The 24,615-nt window shown below is 34.2% G+C and overlaps 2 protein-coding genes across 2 annotated transcripts; one reads left to right on the forward strand and one right to left on the reverse strand.

The window, feature by feature from the left end:
* Window positions 1-15,467: 15,467 nt before the first annotated feature.
* LOC108199447 (CBL-interacting serine/threonine-protein kinase 14) lies at window positions 15,468-17,353 on the forward strand. The gene has a single exon (XM_017367257.2). The coding sequence runs from the start codon at window positions 15,620-15,622 to the stop codon at window positions 16,898-16,900; it is 1,281 nt and encodes a 426-aa protein (XP_017222746.1). The 5' UTR covers window positions 15,468-15,619; the 3' UTR covers window positions 16,901-17,353.
* A 962-nt stretch (window positions 17,354-18,315) lies between these two features.
* On the reverse strand, window positions 18,316-20,995 carry LOC108199446 (WEB family protein At2g38370). The gene is made up of 2 exons (XM_017367256.2): window positions 20,659-20,995; window positions 18,316-19,953 (listed from the first exon to the last, which is right to left on the reverse strand). The coding sequence occupies exons 1-2, from the start codon at window positions 20,902-20,904 to the stop codon at window positions 18,424-18,426; spliced, it is 1,776 nt and encodes a 591-aa protein (XP_017222745.1). The 5' UTR covers window positions 20,905-20,995; the 3' UTR covers window positions 18,316-18,423.
* Window positions 20,996-24,615: the final 3,620 nt, after the last annotated feature.

Below are 24,615 nucleotides of genomic sequence, written 5' to 3' on the forward strand. Positions count from 1 at the left end.
AGGTTTTCGGATCACCTTCTTCGAGCAAATAGGTCATGAAGTCTGACCCAAAAGATTTCTCCGTTCGTTGTCTTTTGCTCCTCCTCACAACCCCCACATTTTCATCATCACTTTCATCATTCTCATTTTCATCATCTACAGATTCATGAGTTCGTTTAGATGTCGTAGGGTGCTCGTTTCTTGGATTACAAGGAAACGTAGTCTCAAAGAATGAGGCATTTCTTGATTCCATGATCGTATTCTTTTGAATCTCAGGAATCTTAGAATCATACACAAGAAACCGATATGCTGTACTACGCGTAGGATATCCGATGAAGATACAATCCACGGTTTTCGGACCAATCTTCACCTTCTTAGGTGTAGGGATCAGTACCTTAGCAAGGCACCCCCACACTTTCAGGTGTTTGTAGCTCGGTTTCTTTTTCTCCCACATTTCATAAGGACTCACATCCTTATTCTTGCGCATCGTAATATTTAAAATATTATTTGCGCTTAAGATGGCTTCCCCCCACATCGATTGCGGAAGTCCAGAGCTTAGCAACATCGCATTCATCATCTCTTTGAGAGTGCGATTCTTCCTCTCAGCCACTCCATTTGACTGAGGGGAGTATGGTGCAGTGACCTCATGGATTATACCATGTTGTGAACAGAATTCCCCAAACGGTTCAACATATTCACCTCCACGATCGCTACGAATCCTTTTGATTTTCTCAGTTTGTTGTCTCTCGACTTCTTCCTTATAGATTTTAAATTTATCTATAGCTTCATCTTTGCTTTTCAGCAAATATACATAGCAGTATTTTGTACAATCATCTATGAATGTAATAAAATACTTATTTCCTCCTCTTGTTGGAGCGAATTTTAAATCACATATATCGCTATGTATTAGGTCCAGCACCTTGGTGTTTCTTTCCACACGTTTAAAAGATGATCTCGTTAATTTTGCCTCAACACAAGTTTCACACTTATGTTTTGAATCGATAGTTAATTTTGGTATGTATTCTTTTGCACTTAATCTTCGTAAAGTGTCATAATTCACATGTCCTAATCTAGCATGCCATAAATTAGGAGACTCAAGCAAGTAAGCAGAAGAATTCTTCATTTCATTATTTTCCTTAACGGACATTACATTGAGCTTAAACAGCCCATCACTAGCATAGCCCTTGCCTACATACATACCCTTCTTAGACAAAACAACTTTATCTGACTCTATTACAATGCGAAAGCCATGTTTACTCAACAAAGAACCGGACACAAGGTTCTTGCGAATATCAGGCACATAAAGTACATTCTTCAAAGTCAGATTCTTCCCAGAGGTCATCTTCAGAATCACCGTGCCTTCCCCTTCAATGGTAGAAGTCGCAGAGTTTCCCATGTAGAGCTTCTCACCAGCATCAGAAGCTACAAGGCTAGAGAAAGTCACCTTGTCGGAGCAAATATGCCTAGATGCTCCTGTATCAATCCACCATTCTCGCGGATTAGATCCAACCAGGTTCACCTCAAAGACCGTAGCACAGAGGTCTATATCACCTATCTCCTTGGAGATATCATCAACCATGTTTGCTTCTTTCTTCTTGGTCTTCTTAGGCTTCCTACAGTCAGCAGACCTATGACCAACTTTGTCACAGTTGAAGCACTTTCCTTGGAACTTCGAAGGCTTCGAAACTCCTCCTTTGGGTGCCAGTTTAGCCCCTTTCCTGGAACTGGTCTTCTTGGACTTGGAGCTTTGAGCATGCTCCACCATATTTGCCTTTTCACCGGCAATATGCTTCTTTCCAGATCCCCTGTTATTTTCTTCAATGCGAAGTCTAACAATCAGATCCTCCATAGTCATCTCCTTTCGCTTATGCTTAAGGTAGTTCTGGAAATCTTTCCATCCAGGAGGCAGCTTTTCTATTACAGCAGCAACTTGGAAAGATTCTGTGAGACCCATCCGCTCGGCATGCATCTCATGAATAATCAGCTGCAACTCTTGCACCTGACTGTCAACAGTCTTGGAATCCACCATCTTGTAGTCAAGAAAGCGTCCAACAATCCACTTCTTGGCACCGGCATCTTCGGTTTTATACTTACGGTCAAGTGATTCCCATAAGTCCTTAGATGTTATCTTCGAACTGTACACATCATACAGCGGGCCAGTCAAACCATTAAGCACATAGTTCCGACAAATATAGTCGGAGTGCTTCCATGCATCAACGGCAAACACCGCCTGCGTATCGCTCTCAGCAGTGAGCATAGGTGTCTCTTCTCTCAGATAGCGAGACAAATTCAGTGTGGTCAGGTAGAACAACATCTTCTGCTTCCACTGTTTGAAGTTCGTTCCGTTGAACTTTTCTGGCCTTTCAGCGTGAGAAGTAGGCACATGAGGCACAGCTGGCGCAAAGGGCGCAACAGGCGCAACAGGCACAGCAGTCCTATTCGGCTGAGGAACATGTCCTGCCAGACAGTGTGTAAGTGGAACACTGAACTGACCAAAGGTCATCTGTCCCGCAGGACCATAGCCCGGAGGCGTAGTCCCAGAACCGTAGCCCGGAGGCGTAGTCCCAGAACCGTAGCCCGGAGGCGTAGTCCCGAAGCCGAAGCCCGCAGGTGTAGGTCCAGAACCAGAGCCCGCAGGCGTAGGTCCAGAACCAGATGGCACACCCCCATCTGGATTAACCAGTGCGTTGGGGTTAGCCTGCGACTGCTGCGTCTGACCCCCATCTGGATTAACCAGTGCGTTGGGATCAACAGCCGTACCGCTCGTGGGGATAGCATTGTTAACATTCTCCATTATACTGTGAATCAACACGCAAACAAACCAAATCAGATCAACCACAGATGTAAAACAGAATAAAAATACGCTTTAAGATTGTTATACAATCTGTGCAAAAAACCAACAAAACAGTACGTGCGTTTGTGTGTGTGTGACAAAACAGTAGGTGTAAGGAGACAAAACAGAACGAAGGATATATGAACGGAAATTCGAGTCCAGTGCGTAACTGTCTCCTTAAAGCGTATTTCGCCCTCACCGTGTGTGATGAACGATCGCCTCCCAGGATAAAACGGATTGAACGATGCAACAAGCACCTTCGACGAACAAGAACAAGACTGAGAACTATCACCGACGCGGCTAGGGTTTTGGGATGCGAGAGGCTGTGTTTTCGTATATCTAAAACCCTAAGCTATAATGAATATATATAGGCGATGCAAGGCTTGTGCGCTACGCTTCTCAATTAATTAAAACGCGTTTAATTAATTTACGCGGTTATAAATTAAATCCGAAATCAAATCGAATTAATTTCAAACAATTAATCCGAAATCAAATCGGAATTAATTTCTGTCAATTTAATTGAGCCCAAGCCCAGTGGAAAATTAAATTCAGCAAAACTAGTCCGTAATTCTTCGGGCCCAGATTTTGCTGCATTCGTGTCCGCAGGTCGCACACGCGGAAAAGCCCGAGGCTTGCGAAGCCACGAAACTCCCCTCGAAATCCCACAATTTGCACCCCCCCTGCGCGCACGTAGGTGGTGGAGCATAACATACTAACACAAGTTAAACACTACAAGAGTGTTCTACTATATAAACCCATTAAAGGCCCATATTCTTCTCTATGTGGGATACTTGCTCTCTTTTCTAATTTTCCACTACCAAGGAAGCAACTTTGGATCATCACAACTCATCCATTCCTTAGTCGTTTTGAGTGAATAAACATGCATTGAAAAGCTCTCTCGGAGGAGAACATAATCCAAGCATAACCCGCCACGAGCACGTAGCCGGGCCTCACTCAAATTGGTGCTCAAAATGACAAACTTCCAACAGAAATTTCAAATTTTTAATTATGTTATTATATTTTATTTTAATTTATAATAAGGTGGCTAAATGGCACAAAAAGTACTAGTTGTTTTCTTAAAAAATGGCCCCTCAGTCATTTCTATGAAACATAAAAATAATGTTTATCCACCTTTTATAAATTCAAAATTCTGGTCATTAAGATACAAAAACGAATAAAATTCGGACATCCTTCTCAATATTACTCGCAATATAAATAGAATCAATCCTCATTTTCATGAGACTCTAATCAAATTTAATTTTTGTTAATGAGGCTCTATAATACATATGCTCACATAATTAATGATTTATATAACCTTATTACTGGCTTATAATCAAGATTATCTCTGAAAGAATTAGAAATCTGGACGTGAATTTGAAGTCAACCAAACGGGCTCTGGTTGGCTTCATGCACCCAAATTAGATTGAGTTAGACGACCAGGAGAAGAGATGGACTAGCAGATGCAGCAGCCGAAATGAGGCCTACCAATGCCCCTTGGTACATAATACAAACAGAAGTTGATTTATAGGACTGTTGGGTCAAATGAGAATCAGGCCTTTAAGCTGCTTATTGGGCTTCAAACCTAGGCCCATAAGGTCGACCAGATCTGGGGTGCTAATAATAAATATCAAGTTTAAAATAATAAATATCCAGTTGCTAATACTCCTAGAAATTGTGTTACTACTTCGTTAAAGCTCATAACAAAGGAAAAATAATAACTAAAAATCCCTCCTATTGATTTCCCGCGCAGAAGATAATAATTATCGGTAGCTCTTGTTTGGTTGAAGTGATGGTAAAAAAAAATTTAAATACTTATTGCTAATGAGGTAGTCGTCACTCGTAAAAAAGATATATAATAATCAGAGCATATCGAAATTCTTTCTTGGACGTATAAGAGTTGTTGGGTCATAAATGGGTTGCTTCTACTTCTCCTGCCGTTTATGTTGAAAAGTAAGCCTACAACGGGGTCTTCTTCTCGTGTAAGGGTCAGATTTGGCAAATTCACAAATTCTGCTTCACAAGAAAAACAAACTCGACTCAAAATAAGAGAATAGGTGATCAACTTTATTATTTTCAAATTTGTATCATGAAAAAGAGTTATTACCCTCATCAACACATGAGAATGTCTGTTGTTTACGTTTTTATATTGCGAGAATGCAAGTTGACGCAAACATAAGAAGCTAATTTGTGCAAATCTGTTTCCTCGAAATATAATTTATAAGATATTTTAGTGTTCTAATAAATTTGTATTCATTGTCGCCTGGCTAGCCATCGCATGGACTGCCGCCTGTATCATTTTTAGAACACTTGTCTGAGTACCTACCTTATAATTCGGCTTATAAGTGTAAGCAACGTACTTAACATATACGAGTGTACAAATTTTAGCCTGAATTTGATATTGTATCTAGACACTTGACGTCCCTGTCAACAAATCTTTAACCAAAATATACTACGATTCTTTTATGGCCGACTTAATCTTGTACGTACGTATTTAAGTATTCATTATTAAATTAACAATAGTATAATAATGTATAAAAATAAAGGTCAAATAAAAACAAAAACGTGATAAACACCGGTTCAACCATCGTAGCTGATATTTAATAATGCTAAAATTTCATGTATAATTGTATAGAGCTCCAGCTCTTCATATGGCGCAATGAACATTCGAGCATCAGCCCTCCGCCGCATTCAAATTATATTATCCGATCAATCGCAAATATCATGCTATAAGTAGGTTAAACTCAAGGCTCGCCAAGTATTATGCTGCTATAATAATTCATGTATAAAAACATGTAAAAGAACCTTACTTCACGTAGCAAGTAATCCGTCAAAAAAAAAAAAAAAAACGTAGCAAGTAGCCCAGTAGTGGATAAGGCCAATCATGAAGTGCACTCATTGCTCACATTTGGTGTTGTACAAAACACATATAAGAGGAGCACAAATTAGGATCTGATGTGATGCCCTCAGATGTCTGATAAGGTGGGTGTCCGTCTTTTAAATTGACACTCTTTTAGCTACCTTTTACATATATACTTGGAACATACTTATTTAACAAACAAACCATAAACCATTACATATTCATGTATACTACTCTATATCTTAAACTAAATTACAAGGACCCAGCTTAATTCTCATTAACATTTTGATGCTTCAAACGATAAATTTACAAATAATAATCATATATTGGTTTCTTTTTTTTTTTTCTAAAAGCGGAAGGGTCTAATGGCTCTTACCAATTTTTCGAAATTCTAAAGTCTGATGATCAAAATATAAATAAATAGAATAACAGATTCAATCACCAATTTACACGATCATAATTATCCGTTTGATCAAAGATGATTAGACGTGTAAATAGTACTATAAAGTGGAAGTAATTTATGTGGCAGACAATTGAGTGAAAAAAATGATTGAGGCACTGCGAGTTGATAATCGATCAACAAGCGCGAGGTTCCATCATTGTCCTTGACGAATTATATTGGGATTGATGGAATTAAATATGTGGACACCGATCCACGAGTAGTAGTAGAGGTACACCCAGCTGAAAGCGTCACATGCAAATGCGGGACAGCTTCGTACACATGACATGACACATCCACTTGCTTTCTAAACTTTTTGTTGTATTAGCGATGTTTCGCCACCGTCGTCTATTACAATTTACACTTGAGACTCAGTTAAGAGAGTATTTTTCGTCGTACGGCGATGCTGCAAACACTTTTCTAGAACCTTTATTTATTCTGCAAACATTTTTTTTTTCCTTTCTAAGGTTTCGAGGGAAGGATTATCGCTGCATTCGTTTAACTTTACTAAAAAATCTTATATTTTATATATTTTAGTTTGCAACGACAGTTTAATAAAAAGGAAAAAAGTCATATTCCTCCAATACTTTTATAAAAAATTTAATTTCATTTTCGATATTATTCTTCTCTATTTGCATTTAATATAAAAACCTTTTAATGTTTTCTAATGTTAGCTCAGTTTTCTTTGAACTTTTCATGTTATTCGTGATATTCTAAATTTTAGAATATATAAACTTATTCAAGTGGAGTCGAGTTAGACGAGTTCAGCTTGAACTCAAATGAATCTTCAAGTAAACGAGCTCGTATTGGCGAAAAACTTGGTTCAGATTCGTCTAGTTAGTAAACGAATTTTATTTGAGATCAGATATTTTTGGTAAACGAACAGAATTCGCTCAAACGATGCGAGTTCGAGTTTTGTTCATTTACAGCTCAATACCATGCTCAAAATTGAACCGATATATTTTGTTTTAATTTGATGTTAAATTTTAATACTGAAAGTGAGTTTTGGTATAGTTTTAAGTTTTATTTTAAATTTAGCTAATATTTAAATAATCCATACTTTTAAATTATCTTCAATTTTTTTTTTAAAATTTATAAGAAGGCCTTAATAGTATTTTCATCTATATTTTGCTCTATGTATTATTGTATTAATTTAATATCATATATGTTATCTTTGCTATTATAAGCTTTTGTACTGAGAAGGGATTCAAACTTTAGATTAAGCTCATACAATTTGATTATATACTCCTGTATAAACACACACATAACTGTGTATGTTTTGTATAAATATAACATGAGTCGTGTTTACTCGAGTCAGAGATTAAAAATGAGAGCCAAAGAACAAAATAAAATCTTAAAACAATGCAAATAATCATTGGTTGACAGAAAAGTTTAAGGGTCACTATTTCGAGGGTATATATGTTATAGAACCTAGAAATGTTAACAAAGTACTTAGTATCACTTAATTAGAACTCAGAAGAACAAGCTAAAGGATAGTTGGTAGATATATGTAATAAAACGGATACATTGTCACTTGTCACAAACAGACCATGCATATTGCATGGTACGTAGATATATATTACTACTCTTTATATAGAATCTGGACACAGGCAGGAAAGTTCGCATATAAGACAGACGAAGCACTGCCATCTCGGAATCCAAACAGAGAAATCGATGACACCAGCAGACATACAATAGGTGCCAATGTGAAAGAACATTAAAAATGGTGGACTACCAATAATTATATCGTTTATACACAATTTAAAAGTATGTATTATGATTCTATGATAGCCATCCTACGTGACCACAACTCACAGTACTATAATGAATCAAAAATCATCCAAACAACGCAATAGTTGTAGTGACATTTCATCTCATATTATTCAAACGCAATGATGATCCATAATAATTTATTGATTTTTTTTTTTGAGGTGTAAATACATGTATAAAAATATATTTTATAAATTGTCCAGAGTAAACAGTTACTATCTGCTTATTAAGAAAAATCTTCTAGGCCCAAGTATCTAACACCACCAAAACTGATTTTTTGAGAAATAAGACAGAAAAATAGACTCATCAACGCGAGTTGTACGTGTGAGGAAGCAACAGCCATTGAATGTGCATGGCCAGAAAATAAGAAAACGGCAAATATAGATAAACTTGAGCGTGATTGCAACTGCATTGGTGACTGTGATGGCACTGTTCAACAAATTGATTAAATGCGAATATTGAATTATTGATGAAATATTAATAGGATCCTGAATAATATCCTATCGAATAATTGATGAACACCATGCAGCTCATGGCTCATGGTCTCGTTGACTCCAGGCTAATCAACGATGACAAACACGGGAAGAAGCTACAACTACTATGACACACCTAAATTTTCTCCGTGCGTTAAATATTGTAACCGCGGCATTTGAACTAACTAGGTTTGACTGAAAAAAAAAAGAAAAAAAAAGTACTCGTCTTTTTTGATTTTTGACCAATCGAATTGATTATATTTTGATTATAATTTATGTGTATCAAGTAATTAAGAAAAAAAAGAAAAATTACATCATTAGAAAGTATATTTGGTCTATTTTAAAATGCAACTTTCAGATTTTAAATCAAAAATCGGTTAATTTGACTTCTCGAAAAGCAAAATGGACATATAAAAGAGGATGAAGGGAGTAGTAACCAGGTTTGACAATCTCAAATGCATCCACCTAACATCAGGACTAATTAATATAATCGGATTTTACACACGCATCGTTTTGTTGTAACTTTTTGTACCGCATTAAAGAGTTCCGGCCGTGTTCAAAATACGCACAGTAGGACTCGTAATACTTAATTAAGCTAAAGCAAACGTGTTCAAACACTAATCGTATCAATTAAACTACCCCAGATTATTTGTTACACTTTAAAATTGTGAAAGAACTGATCATGACCTGCTTGGGTATTGGAGATTGAACGTGGATGGATCTCAAGTTGGAAGCTATGAAGAGCATTCTAACACTCCTTATATTTTATGGAAAATGATAATTACTTTCAAAAATATTCTCAAATTTTATTTTACAATATTTGATTAATTTCATACACGTTAATAATTATATATAATAATAATATATTAAATTATCTAATTAGAATCTGTTATTTTATTCACCACATTATTAAAAATGCTAGACTCACAAACTGTGATCCGTATAGTTATACTCTGCACATAATAAGGACAAAGAATTCTTCGCCACAGGTAATTTCCTCTCATTGCAATTATTGAAAAGCATATTCTTTCCTATATATTCACACAGTGCTCAATTATACGCACTTACATTTTTATTTTATTTTATTTTAATTCCAGACATTTACATATGCAACATCATTCATTTCGGAGCACAGACAGGTATTGTGCATTATCTGGAATGGAGTGTTGAAACAATATGGACTACAGATTTAGAATAATAATTATTTATTAATCATCCAAATTTAAATTAATGGGTCTCAAATGAATAATATATTAATATTTATTAAGAATAAAACATGGATTAATCTTTCCATCCGTCTATATATAAGCACGGAGTGTTCAGCTAAACTTAAATATATAATTACGGAGTTTATTTTCATAAATGGAAATAAGTAGAAATTGGAACACAGAAATCAGTGTTAATGAAGGGAATTATTGTTTAGCTGATAATGAGTGCATATATGCACTAATACAACTGCAATACGTAAACTGCATCTAAAGAAAGATGGCATGACACTGGAAACCGCTGCTCATATATTTTTTGGAAGATTTGATGATAAGATTGATAACTTATTTCTTCCCTCTTGAAAACACCAATTACCATAAGAGCAGCCACCTATTGTATGCATGTGCATTCTCTCGAAATTTCGTGTGATTTTAACATTCCTGTGTCGTGGTCCTCGTAAGATTTTCATATGCAGTGGCAACTTGCAAGTGCAAGATCGGATTCCATTTTTTACATATGCTACATGATATCTTGTGGCCGACATCATACAGTAAAATGTTCTACATGCTCGTGTAATATGTAGCAGGTCAGGTTGTAATTGACGATTCAGATATTCATCCGGACTAGATTTAATATTTTAATGAATTTTCACATCTCGTCAAAAAGAATAGGAGGATCGAATGTGAGATTGTTTAGCTGACCGTTTTAATATTCGATTTTGCATAAAAGCGATACATTGGCGATCAGGATGATAAATAACAGGTCAGTCCAAAAGATTTCTAATAGCATCTCCGATCATAGAAAATCATTAGTGAGTTGACATGTCAAAAGTAAAAAAATATAATCAACCTCTTCAAAAAATCACACTCAAACCATACTCATCCCTCGTTTATAATTTTAGCCGACCTTTTATGAATAACTATATTTGTCGATACTCAATAAGCGGCAAGAGATCTGTAGGAAGATTATACATCATTTATTATCATGTTGAAGTGATATATTTTATTTTAACAATCTTAAATATTAATAACATGCTATTTTTAAATTATAGTCCACCAATGTAGTCAATGCCATTGAAGGACAATGTTTTACGGATTCAGCAAATTTTACATAATGTTTTACAAGTCCAATTAAACGAACAATTACAGCCAACTCCATTGAAGATGCTCTAACAGGGGCACTTGGATACTGGTCAGCACTACTTCAAAATAAATACCTATATCTTATAAATGAGAAGTTGATTATAAGCGAGAAATAAATTTATATTCTATATTTAGAATTTTTTTGATTGTACAATTTACTGAGGATAAAATTATTGATATAGTATAAATTATCTTTTATAAAATCAAATAAAAAAAGTAAGTTATGATAAAAATCTAGAATTTCAACTTTTCATATTCTAACTTAAAAATATAAAATGATTTATAAATTAGTTATATAAATGTTAGAAATAAGCAGCACGACCAAACGAAAACAAACAAGAAAATAAAATCTAGGGGTCTTCAAATGAGATTTTAATGAATTATTTTTAATTTATGAATTTTAATGCATTTTATGTGATTTTGAATCTATGTGGATTCTTGATAAAATATCAAAGGTATGATATCAGTGGCAGAATCGGAACTAACATTTAGGGGCTCAAATTTGGAAAAAAGTGAGATTGTAAAGGACTGATTGAAATTTGAATGTAGAGAGGGAGAGTCAGAGAGAGCATGTTGCAAGTCTATGTGCAGTGGGCATTGGGAGCCGGCCGCTGGAAGGGAGAACGCAGCTGAGCATGTTGTCGCGGGTTCACGGCTGACTGAATTCATCGCAGTGAGAAGATGAGTTTGGATAGTGTCAAGTGTGTGCATATGACTTACGAGTGTATCTGTTGAATGCATTTCTTAATCAAACTGTCTTTAGACTAAGAGGAGGTCCAAAGTAGAGAGAGAAAAAAAGTAAGTATAAGAATAAGACTCGAAGAGGTTGTCTTAGTGATGATATAAGGCAATCACTACGATATTGTTGGATCAAAATTTTTCATCAAATACCCTAAATTGTGACTTAGGACATGTTATAAGGCATATCTCTTCCTTTTTTTTTTCCTTTTGTTAAATTGCGTAAGTTTTAATTTAATTTTATAATATTCGTTTTTATTTGTAAAATAATTACCTTTTATTTTATTTTCGTTAACTATTATTTTTTATATATATGTTTTAATATATTTTTCTTGCAAAATAAGTCCCTCTCCATTACTTTTATGATTCAACGAGGGCTAACAAAAATTATATTGACATCAATAATTCAAGGGGGTTGAAAAACATATACACTGTTTTTTTCGAGGTTATGGGGGCTGGTTCCACCACTGGTTGATATATATTTTTTAGGATTTAAGCACAATACTTCAAAATCTCATGCGATTAGATTTTAAAAATCTTAAAATATATTAACTAATCCACAAAATTCAATGGTTTATGAAGTCCAAATAAATCCCATCAACATTTGAATACCATCAAATTTTAATTAATTTTAAACATTCACAATTGAATGTCATCGAATTTTTAAGCATGGTTTAAAATTTTGAGTAAATACCACAAGATTTTATAGCATAATTTTTTTGAAACAAAGGTGTTAATCTAATATAAAAAAGTCATACGACATCTACAGCAATGATCGAGTCGAACAAACAATAAACTACAATCGCCTGTTCCCATGAAAAGACAGTTAAATGATATTTTGAAGATAATGTATATATCAATACAAGTACCCGCTTCATCCATTCTCGTTTAATTATTGGTACCCTCTTCATCATATCATATCATGATACATCATATCATATCATGATAGAGATATCGACCAGAACTGCGATCCCATACAAAAAAGACCTCCGCTTGCAATTAAGAAGCGAAAACGAAACTCTCACTAAGGAGAGAAGACAACCTGAAAATACAAGTCGAGATTCGAAGTAAAAGTAAACCGAAAACAAATCAAAATAAAAAGGCTTAGATCTAATATCGAAGCCAAAAGATAATAGATTAACTCTTCAATCCGACAAGCTCCGCTTAAATGGAATAAAAAAGTTAATCCAAAATTCTGATTATATAAACTAAATCTAATCAAAAGGATAGAAATCCTTCCTTAAATAGGAAGATTATTGAAACAAACTAGAAACTTGTTGCTGATTAATTAGAAGATTAATTGGTAGAAATTTGTTGCTGATTATTGTACCTGAATTTCATAATTCATGGGAGCCATTTATGATGGCTTTATTGTGCCTTAATAAAGTAATATTGCGCCATTAATGGTTGAATGTTTAATTGGTGTATACCACATTTATAGTGTTGATAATGGTAATTAGCTAAAATCAGGATACATTTGTTTGCCAAAATTTTGTCTTATATTCAAATAGATATGGTTAGATATATTTTCAGTTTTCAATTATACTTTCATATTAAAATTTTAATATTTTTTGATTTTATCTGTTGAGATTTAAATTCTATTATGTATTATTTTATTAGGTATCTAACCAAAGAGATCTCACTATCTCTTTGGTGTAGATTTTTAAAGACTTATTTTAAATTAGTTTTATTTTACTTTTCTTATTCTTTAATATTTATATTATATTTTAATTATGAGTTTGTTGACTCGTTTTCTCTTTTGCTTTAGATAGTTTTATTTTCTGTATGAACTTATTATTTTCTTTTTTTGTATTGTATTTTTTCAGGGTACGCGAGTGGAAAAATATTGATAGCGGGACTTCCTATGGGTGTTTTATTAAAGAAGACATCTATTTTTAGTCTGTTTTATAATCGATGTAATTTTTGTATGGCACTCTTTTTTTCCCCTTGAGTTTTTTCCCACAGAGTTTTACTCTTGGCCTTTTTTTGTGGGTTTCTCTTCTAACTTGAAAGACTATGTTATCTAACGTCCGGAGTATTTACATACTTTCAGTTAGATGATATACCTTCTTGAACGAAGGAAACTCTGTCCATCCGGATTTGTAACTTTCGACTTGGTTTAATACAACCGTTTTTATGACAAAAAAAAAACTAGAAACAAATAAAAGAGTGTGGGGCTTTCTATCGCTGAAAGCCGATGAAAGCCCCTCAGATAATGGAAACCGCTTATTCAAGCTTAGAGAGACTTCTACGTTTGGCAAGAGAGAGACCTAATTTTATTGGGAAATTTTTTATAGTACAATTTAAAATCAAATTGAATATCTCAAAATTTTTAGATGTTTTTTAAAATCCAAGTTAAATATTCTCGAATTTCATAAAGATAAAAAAAATCTTTTAAATCCCAATTGAATACAAACCCTTGATTCGCACTTCAGGAAGAAAGATAACATCTATTTTATCGTAAATATTAAATTTAAATTTAACATAGGCTTTTTCTCTTTGTTTAAACAGTTTTAGTTATATAATACTTTAAATTGAAAATATGAAATATATAGAAATTATTATAAATGAAAAATATAGAAGTTACGTATGTGTCTCAATTTTAATGAAATTAATCATGACTAAAAGTTTATTCTCGATAGTAATTATATATATTTGTCAAGCTTACAATGCAGTAAATTACGCATCATCTATTATTATATTAAAAAAAAAATCACCTACAACAAATGACCTTTTTTTCAAAACATTAATATTTATAATCATAAGATAATTATAATATATTATACTAAAAATGTAATTCATCCGTCCCAACAGGTTGTTTACGTTCACTATTTGCACGCATTCTAAAATTTTATAAAATATAATTTCATAACATTTTTAATTGTTTTTTTAAATAAAAGTTTGAACGTCAAACTTTTATTAAGATATAAAAATTTTAAAATATTTTATGAAACTACATTTTATAGGGCGTAATTATTCCTCTCTCCGTCCCTTTTTACATGTTCATTTTCAAAATAAATTTTATCCCTATTTATATGTCTATTCACACTTTCAAACAAATTTAATGATAGTTTTTCAAATCTCTCTTCATAATTTTTATTTCCAAATCTTGACTATTTAAAATTTAGTTGAATTCACCTTTTCAAGACATTAATTAAGGGCATTTTATCATTTTCAAGACATTAGTTAGAGATATTCAGCAAAAAAAAAAATACTCATACAATCAATTATTCTTAATTATTCTTTGATACTACATTTTTCCTTTCAAAATGAACATTTAAAAGAGTAGCGATGGAGTATAACCGATCTCATTGAACATTAATATTATAAAAATTCCATAATTATTATTACTACTCTATAATTTCTTTTCCGTATTCTTACTAGAATCCGGTCTAGATACATTTTTTATGAAATAAAGTGAAGATACATTGAATATTAAATAACATATAAAAGTATCTATATGCGAACTTCTACAACAATTATTCAAGATTTCATATTGATTTTGTTAATATATACGTGAGAACAAAATCGAAAAACGAAATTATGATAATCTCTATGATATATAGATTGGCATTTAAGTGACTGAGTTAAAATAAAAGATGTTTTTGATATAACTTAGTATGAAAAATTAAGTTTTAGGACGAAAAGATACCAACTATCAAATTAAACCAACTTTCAGATACATACGATCTTGGTACTAAAATAGTACCATATATTCTTTGATATGAACAATAATCCACCATGTTTGATTTTGAATACCGTATAAATTATAATCGACACCTTTTTATAAAAAAGCAAGTAGGGTCCGCAGTAACATGCGTAAGCATAAGGCAAAGGCCCACAGTTGATAAGGCGACATATACACGATACCCAATCAAACCAATGCGTTGTCTCTTGGAGCTTCCACAACACTGCGGACGCGTGGAATTTCCGTCGTTGTCTTCTCCTTTGTTTTCTTACAACACAGTAATACTTACAATTTTCGTATCTATATATACACCAACCCGTGACGAAGCCCTCTTTTATTAGCACCTTGACTGTACATTCAATTGAAGCCACTCAAATCCCTAATTCTCTCTTTCTTCCTATAATCTCTGTCCTCTCTGTTTCTTCATTTCCAGATAGTTTCTATCTCATCAAATCCTTGATCATTCTCTAATTTCTGTACCGGAACTACATGTCATGTCTGATGTTATAGAAGAAATTCAGTCTCTTGAGGCTGAAGCTCCTGGTCATCTCTTCGGCAAATATGAGCTCGGTAAACTCCTCGGCTGCGGCGCGTTTGCGAAAGTGTATCACGCCAGGAACATACGCACCGGCCACAGCGTGGCGATTAAAGCCGTGAGCAAACAGAAGGTTTTGAAAGGCAATCTCACGGCGCACATTAAGAGAGAGATTTCTATCATGAGCCGCCTGAATCATCCTCATATCGTGCGCCTCCACGAGGTGATGGCGACCAAAACGAAAATCTATTTCGTCCTCGAATTCGCGAAAGGCGGCGAGCTCTTCACCAAGGTTGCGAAAGGGAGGTTCAGCGAGGATCTCAGCCGTCGATACTTCCAGCAATTGATCTCCGCCATCGGTTACTGCCACTCCCGCGGCGTGTTCCACCGCGATTTGAAGCCGGAAAATCTGTTACTCGACGAGAATTGGAACCTTAAAGTCACCGATTTCGGACTCAGCGCCGTGACGGAGCAGATACGACCCGACGGCCTTCTCCACACTCTCTGCGGCACTCCTGCCTACGTGGCTCCCGAGATTCTCGCGAAGAAAGGCTATCAAGGCGATAAAGTCGATATGTGGTCATGCGGCATCGTTTTGTTCGTGTTGAACGCAGGCTATTTGCCTTTCAATGATCCAAATCTAATGGTGATGTATCGAAAGATATATAAAGGCGAGTTCCGGTGCCCTAAATGGACCTCGCCTGATTTAAAACGATTGCTGTGTCGACTTCTCGACACCAATCCCGAGACAAGGATCAGCGTCGACGAGATCGTCAGTGATCCTTGGTTCCGAAAAGGATACAAAGAGATTAAATTTCACGAGGAGCATTTGGAGCTCAAAGATCATCACGGAGATGAAAATTCAGCTGATAAATATCTAAATGCATTTGATATCATATCGTATTCCTCCGGGGCGAATTTATCCGGTATGTTTAAAAAACCGGATAATTCGGTGAAAGGAGAGCGGTTCATATCGGCCGAGGCACCGGAGACGATACTGGCGAAAGTCGAGGAGGTCGGGAAGACGGAGAACGTGGCGGTGGTGAAGAAGCAAGGATGGAGCGTGAAGATGGAGGGGCAAAACGGTAAATTCCAAATGACGGTGAGTGTTCAGCGGTTAACGGAGAAGCTGGTGGTGGTTGAAATAAAGAGGAGTACAGTTGGCGTGGAACAAATGTGGAAGGATAAATTGAGGCCCCAGCTTAATAGTTTGATTTATCAACCGCCTAGTACAAGTTGAGCTTTATTAAGCACTTTAATTCATAATTAGTGCCATCTAAGAAAAGGGGAAAAAAGACAGTGACTTGTGATTATTTTTGGTGACGCCGAAAAAGCGGTGAGTGTGAATTCTAATAATTACCGACAACGGCGACGGCAAAGATTAAGAAGTTACGGCGAGGGGTTGAGAATGATTAAGAAATAAAAAATGGCTAATCTGATTGTAAATTACTACAGCTGCTAATCTGTTACTGATGCATCATATATGTAATGATTATGTATGAGTTGTGTAATTAGTCCGATCGGTGGATGTAAAGTGGTCCACATTAAGTACTTTAAGTGGAGTGTTGAGACGTATAAGCAACCATTTTTGAGATTGGTTGCGGTTGCAGTTGCAGGACAGAAAATGAAACGAAAGGGATGATTAAGTTGCCCCATCAATTATTTGGTTAGTTTAATCATTTTATTACTTGTACGTTTTTTCTTATACTGCGTCTGTGTTCACTGAAAAAAATTAGAGAGTCGTCAGCTTAAAAAGTAAGGAAACATGGACGGTTGCATCTAGATTAGAAATATACGCTGATTACGAACGATACTTAGTTTTAAAATGTTTGCTGGACAAAGAGGTGGTCAGTGGTCGGCAATGCACCAATTTCGAGCATGATCCAGTAATATAAATAATCCTCCCGTCTCAAAATACATGTTTTTGATAAAACCATTTGTCCGAAAATACTTGTTCCCTTCTAAAATTATTGTTTAAATTGAAATTCATTTCCGCCTAATATATATATAAACAACATAACTTAATTTAGTGTATTTATCAAAGATAAACAAAAAAGCTAAATGTTCAACTAACATTTTTTAAGATGCGTGAATTTTTTAAGATGTGTAAAATTGATTTTGATTTACTATGAGATACTGCTACATGCTTCATCTGTAGCTTTCATTTATGTCCCACCTTGAGCAATGAGATCATATTATACACTACTCTGTTTAACATATGATTCTTGTATAATATAGTGCAGAATGAGACATAAAATAATATTGCATTATTTTCCAAAAGTCCCAGCTCACACCAAATAATTTTATTAGCAGAATAGGAGCGAAAGAGATCTTAGTGAAGTTAGGTATTTTCTGTTTTACCAGCATGGGCCTAGGCAGAAAATTAGCATCAAGTCAGGGTCCATGTTTTAAGGAATTCAGGAACATAGAACTTGGGAATGGATTAGTTCAAGTAATGCATTGCTTGTCTTGTCTCAATACTTTTTGGTTACAATTTGTTAACAGAAAAACAAGTCCATAACATATCCAGAACTGCTTTTGTTAATACAAAGTGATTGTTCAAATATTGGCAACCAGGATTTAAACAATAACAATCAATGAGTTACTTGTAAATGAAATTTACAGACAACCATGGATGGCCAGAACTAAACGGGGTAATCCAAGAAAACAATCACTGCCTAATATCAAAGAATAAATCACTGACTAAAAAATCAAGAAATCAATCAAATAGTTAAGCAAGTCTAAAGAATAACAAGTTAATTACTAATTTATCTCAACTGATCTGCACAATGTGACCCTTGAGCTTGAGGATGAGGTTTGTCTCTTCTTGCTTTGCTTTGCCACAAGCTGTGAGATCCGAGGAAATCCAAACTTCTTCCTCTTTGCAGGTAACAACAGCTTGTCATCACTTCTGGTCTTACTCTTGGGAGCAAGGGCGTGCACACTATCACAGCTTGTTTTGCCAAGCATTTGACCCAAGGAAAGCGTTCTTTTCTCTAGACTATGGTCTGCTCGCGTACCATTGTCATAATCTTCAGCCAAAAGCAGTTTCCTGCTCAGGATTTGGCCTATTGATAGCGTGGGTCTTAATATTGGCTTGGAGTCATTATTCATGATATTTGGGCCATTCATGCCAACCGCATGTGAAGCTTTTTGCTGGTGAGAGTTCTTGAATTTGGTTGTAGATTTGTGTACAGACCGTCTTTTTTTACCATGCTTAGATCGCCACTTCCTCAGAGCCTCTTCAACAGCCAACTTCCCTTTATTTGCAGCCTCAACTCGGTTCAGAGCTTCTTCCAGGACGTCTTTGCTGATTTTAACTTCTTTTGTAACTTCCTCCACCCTCTTTAGGATCTCTGTTTGTGATACATTAGCTTCATCGACTATAAGCATGGCATCCATTTCTTTACTCTTGCATAGTTCCTCAGCTCTCAGAGCTCTGGAGGTTAGAAAATAGTACTCGTCCAATGATAAAGTTATTCTTGCAGTATTGTCCTGGCAAACTTTAGAAGGTATTTGATGGTTTGATAGAGCCTTTATTTCAGCAAGAGCAAAAGCTTCAGTAGCCTTAGCAGCTTCCTTCATTGTTTTTGCTGCAATCAACCTGATTTCAGCAGTCTTTATCGCACTGTTAGTCTGTTCAATCTCACATGTTGCTCTTGAAATTTCTGATTTTGCTGCTTCACTAATCTTCTTAAACTGTTCGGTCTCTGAATTCAAGCGGTGGAGCTCCCTTGCAATGTTCATAGTATGATCGGAACTGCCTTTAGCTTTAGCATCTCTGACAAGCTGCAGTTCCTCATTTGTCTGGTTGATCTTTTCGCCAAGAGAGGAAAGATTTGAAGTGCTCAAGGATAACCTTTGACGAGTCTTCTCTAGCAAGTTTCTTTCTTTCTCTATCATCGTGTTATAAGCCTCAACAGTAGCTCGAATATCAGCAAGATCATGTGTTGTCCTGGTTAGGTTTACCTTGGCCTGCTTTAGTTCCACTAAAATAGAATCAGGGGTCGACGACGGACAAGCATCCAATTGCCAAACTGGCTTCTGACAGCTAACTGCAAGGTTTTCTTTGTTATCTAAGTTCACATCATTGTCCTGTAAGTTAGGAAGGAGGGCTGCATTGACTTCAGATGCTTCATTTTGTATCTTCACTTTGAGAGTTTCCACTACCGTCTTAGCGTTTTCCAGGTCTTTCAAGAGATGAAATGTTTCACTTTCTTTTAGAATCAGATCCTTCTCCAGCTGCACAGCCTGTGCCTCCAATTTTGTAATATCCATGGTATCAAGGTCATGCTGTTACATTCAATTAAAACTATTAAAATGGTGAATCCGAAGATAAAATGCACACATTTGAAGAGGTACTATGGTAATGATGCTTTAATTCTTAGCACAAGTAGAAGTATACTAGAGCTCTGGAAATACAAGAATCAACATCTACATAATTAAGTAAATGATACAACTTCATTAACAGAAAGGATTACATATGGCAAATACAAGCACATTCTGATCCACCTTGTAGTAGTAGTTAAACTTTATTCGTATGTCATAAGGCAAAGCACAATGTACATACCGCAAGTAGTAGTTGAACTTTATTCGTATATCATAAGGCAAATCACAATGTACATATAATCCGCAAAGATGCAGAGGAAAATAGAACTAAAGCTCAGCCTTCTAAATAAAGAAGGGTAACAACATAACAGACTAGCACTGTTTCAATCACTAGGAGGAAATGCAGAAACGAAGTTCATTCCTAATAAAAGATCCAGTACAGTAGAACAATGTGAAGATCAAGAACATAAAAATACTAAAATATTGAAATTACGCAATCAATCAGAAACAAATTGCTTGCTTAAATAAGCAATTGCACACTAACTTTCATTACATTTGTTACAAAAAGAAGTAAAATAAAGTAAATCATAACAGCATTGGACTAATAATATGAACTAAAATTTTTGAGAGAGAGGGAGGGGGGGAGAGAGAGAGAGAGAGAGAGAGAACCTCAGAAATTGGAGGAGGCTTCCAGTAGCCAAGTCCACCGAATCGAGTGACAGCTTCCTTAACCGAATCAAACGGAGCTGAAGTATCAATTTCTGCATTTACCATCTTCATCACCACCTTGTTTGAATCATCATTAAATGATGCACTTGTCTTTGCTGTTTCTCCCGGATCATCCAAATGTGGGTCGGGCCCCATCATTTCCATCCGGATCTTAGATTCAGAAATGATACTTTGTGCAGCAGCCATTGTTGTTTGGTTATGAGTTGGAGTAGTTGTTTAGTGAAGTGAAAGTGTGTAAGAGGGAGTAGAAGTTATAAAACAATGAAAAGGTAAAAAACAGAAGAGAATACTAACGTTAACTTAATGGAGTCATCAAGTGTTGAGACAAAAGTAGTAACGGTTGGATTTCCCACAAAACTAGGAAGCTTGGTCAGCTCGCCTTTCCAACGGGCCTTATCATATTTTCCATGCATAAAGTATGCATGGAGCCCAAACTATTTCCCCTTTCACCTTCTGCATCAAAAACTTGTTCCCATCTACTTATACATCTAGTAGCCCAACAGGTTCGTGTCAAGCCTCCCTCCTGAGCAAATAAATTACCTTGCTCCGAACCTGAGCCTAACTCCGAACCTAACATCTTCTCATATATATATAAAAAAGATGTTATTCATGAGGCTTGAACTCGGGACCTCTCCAATACAAATACATCACTCAAACCACTTGAGCTACACAAACAATTAGTTTATTATTCAAAAGCATTAATCACATACTTTAAAACTTTTGTATTTATATTCGTCTCAATATCTTATTTATTTGAGATGAGTTATTATTTCAGTTAAGTCTCATATATTGTTTACATGATAGATTAATATCTATAAATTAATTATTTACATAAATAAATTTAAAATTAAAAATAATATGAATAATCGGGTTCGTGCCATGATTCAGATTTCAAAAAATAGATATAATTCGTATTCGAATTCAAATCTAACTTAATAGTTTAAACGAGCACCGATACAATATTATAGAAATTTTAAGTCATGAATGTGAGAAATAAGCACAAAAACTGAGGTTTAAGCGAGCATCTTTGAAAGGAAAAATTGATGGGCTTTCAACATGGGCTATGTCATATTAATTTCTTTTATTATAAAAGGCAATTTATAAAGAGATTACAATATTTTGGAGAACACGAAATAAGGTGACTGAAAGAATATTCCTATGTAGAATAGTTTTTTATTTTAAACTTATGAATTCAAAATTTGATGTGTAACCAAATCTTTTTTTAAAAAAATTATAGATATAAGGATAGTGACAATACATCAAATTTGGTGTCGGAAAATATATCTAAATGATATAATTTTGATGATATATGTATTTGAAATACTATAACTTGTGATATGAAGGTGAATTTAAGGAAATTTTATATTGTTAATCAAAAGTCAACCACATAATAATAAAACGCGTTTTCATCCAATATATAACATACCAGTTAAATAAAATGATTCAAACTACAGTTAAATTAATCATTTACAAATTAAACTAATAAAATATAATTAATTCTGAACCGGATAATCTGACGCGATACGGTGAAACTAATATCTGATTAAACGGGACTAGAACAAGAATAGTTTTTTCATGATTCAAAATATCGAATATATAACTTGATCTTTAACAATTGAACATGATATGCCACATTGATCACTCCTAATAAATACGAGTATCAAAATATTAAAAATGTGAGTTTGCACAAAGCTAAAAAAGTAACTACATGACTAATTGAACTAAATATTTTATGGTCTTATGAACTTCATGATGCCTAACTCATATCTACTCTTTTTTTTGCTATTTGAAATTCCATAAAATCATTTGTTTGAGATCTGTTTTATAACGATTACATGACAAATCATTAAAAGTCTTAATAGACAAGCTCAAAAAACTAATTATAGAAAATTAAAATTTTATAACGAGATAATGTTATAACATACTGTATCAAAGTAATATTCATCTAATATTTTTAAATTAACAATAAAAATATAATACATTGAAGTACTATATAATTGATATGAAAAATAAAAGGATAAGACACATCAAAGGTGCCAGAATTTTTTGGGGTGCAATTATACGGTTAGTAGTTCAATTGATGCTTTTATAATAAAATAAGGTACGTGTCTTTTTACGTACAACATATGTTTCAATTTTTATTTATACAAAATGTGTGCAACATATGCTAAAAAGAATGTGTTGATGATCTGCTCCATCATGTATCACTTTAACAATTATGCAAACGTACGCTCAAAAAAGAAGAAATAAATGTAGGGCAACGCGGACCACACATCTTCATTTAATCATGATTTAGGATATTGTAATTCATATACCAAAAACAGGTTTTCATCAAAATCATGGTATATTAGTTGAAATAATTTAATAATTTCAACAATAAATTACAGATACTTTTAATGAGGTATAATATATTTAAAATTTAAAATTTCAGTATTAATTTCGAATATAATTTTGAACATAGATAATATGATAATGGTCTCTATATCCTAACGAATTTGAATATAGAAATATCAGTTCAAATGTAGTTTTTGATCTATAATTTTTTTAAAAAATATACTCCCTTCATCCTAATTTAAGTGACCTTATTTGACTTTCACGGAGATTAAGAAAAAAGTAGTAAAAAAGAGTAAATTTAGTTGGAAAGTGGGTAAAGTGGTGGAATATATCAAAATTTAATAATAGATTTGAGATAGTGGTGGTAAGTAGTGAGTGTAATAGTGTTTATTTAATATAAAAGAGTATAAAATAGAGATGTAGTTAGGGCTGTAAAATGATCCGGGTGATCCCGGGTACCCCTCTGCTCAAGTACCGGATCATATTATTTTTAGCTTGTCCAGATTTGGGTCCGGGATCGTTTTATTCGGATATAATCCGATCCCGGGTATTTGAGATTCGGATCTGAACCGGATATGATCCAGTATCGTATTTTCTATTTTTTAACCGGGTAGTTTATGATCCATCGAATATGAGCCGGATATGATCCACTAACACTAAATATCATTATTATTTCAATTGTTCAAATAATTATCATTTAGTCTAAGTAAACATAATATTATAAAGAATAATAATTTTAAATTAAAACTTATAGTTATATGTTGGTATATATCATTTATTAAATATATATGAAGATAATAAGCATGATCACATTAAATAAATCATATTTTATGAAGGTATAAACTTAAATAAGATATTAAAATTCTATAAAATGATGACTATTTACTTGCAAATATGATGGTGTTAAAATATAATATATATATATATATGAGTTTGAATCGAATATGAACCGTGGATCATATTTGGTTATTCGGGTAGGATCATATTATGAAAAATTATATGAGACCGAATCTGAGCGGGTATAGGTGTGCTCGTATCCGGGATCATATATTATACGGGCTTAATTTTTCCGTCAGGTTTGGATCGTTTTCAAAACGGATATGAGACATGTATCATATTTTCGAGCCGGATTTGAGCCGAGACACCGGATAGTCCGTATCAATTTACAGCCCTAGATGTAGTGTGTGTAATAGTGATAAGTAGTGTTTAAAAAGTTCATTATTTTAGAGATGTCTCAAAGAATAAGGGTCATATAAAATGGAATGAAGGGAATAGTACTTATTATTACTATTAATGCTATTAGGTTGCATATATTACATTTTTCATGTTTACATATTTTGTCAAAAAGTAAAACGTAATAGTTACGCTCGAAACAATATGATGACACACGGATATTATTTAAAACATAATACAAACTCAAGGTCCGTACAAGAACAATATAATGATATATGAGTATTATTTAAAATACAGCAAAAACTAGAGCCCCGTGTCTCGCATGGGCTTTTATGCTAGTTTCTTTTTTATCCATAACATAACGGATCATATTCTAAGAAGGCCATAAAT

Source organism: Daucus carota, chromosome 8 (genome assembly GCF_001625215.2).
Source record: "Daucus carota subsp. sativus chromosome 8, DH1 v3.0, whole genome shotgun sequence".
NCBI classification, from domain to species: domain Eukaryota; kingdom Viridiplantae; phylum Streptophyta; class Magnoliopsida; order Apiales; family Apiaceae; genus Daucus; species Daucus carota.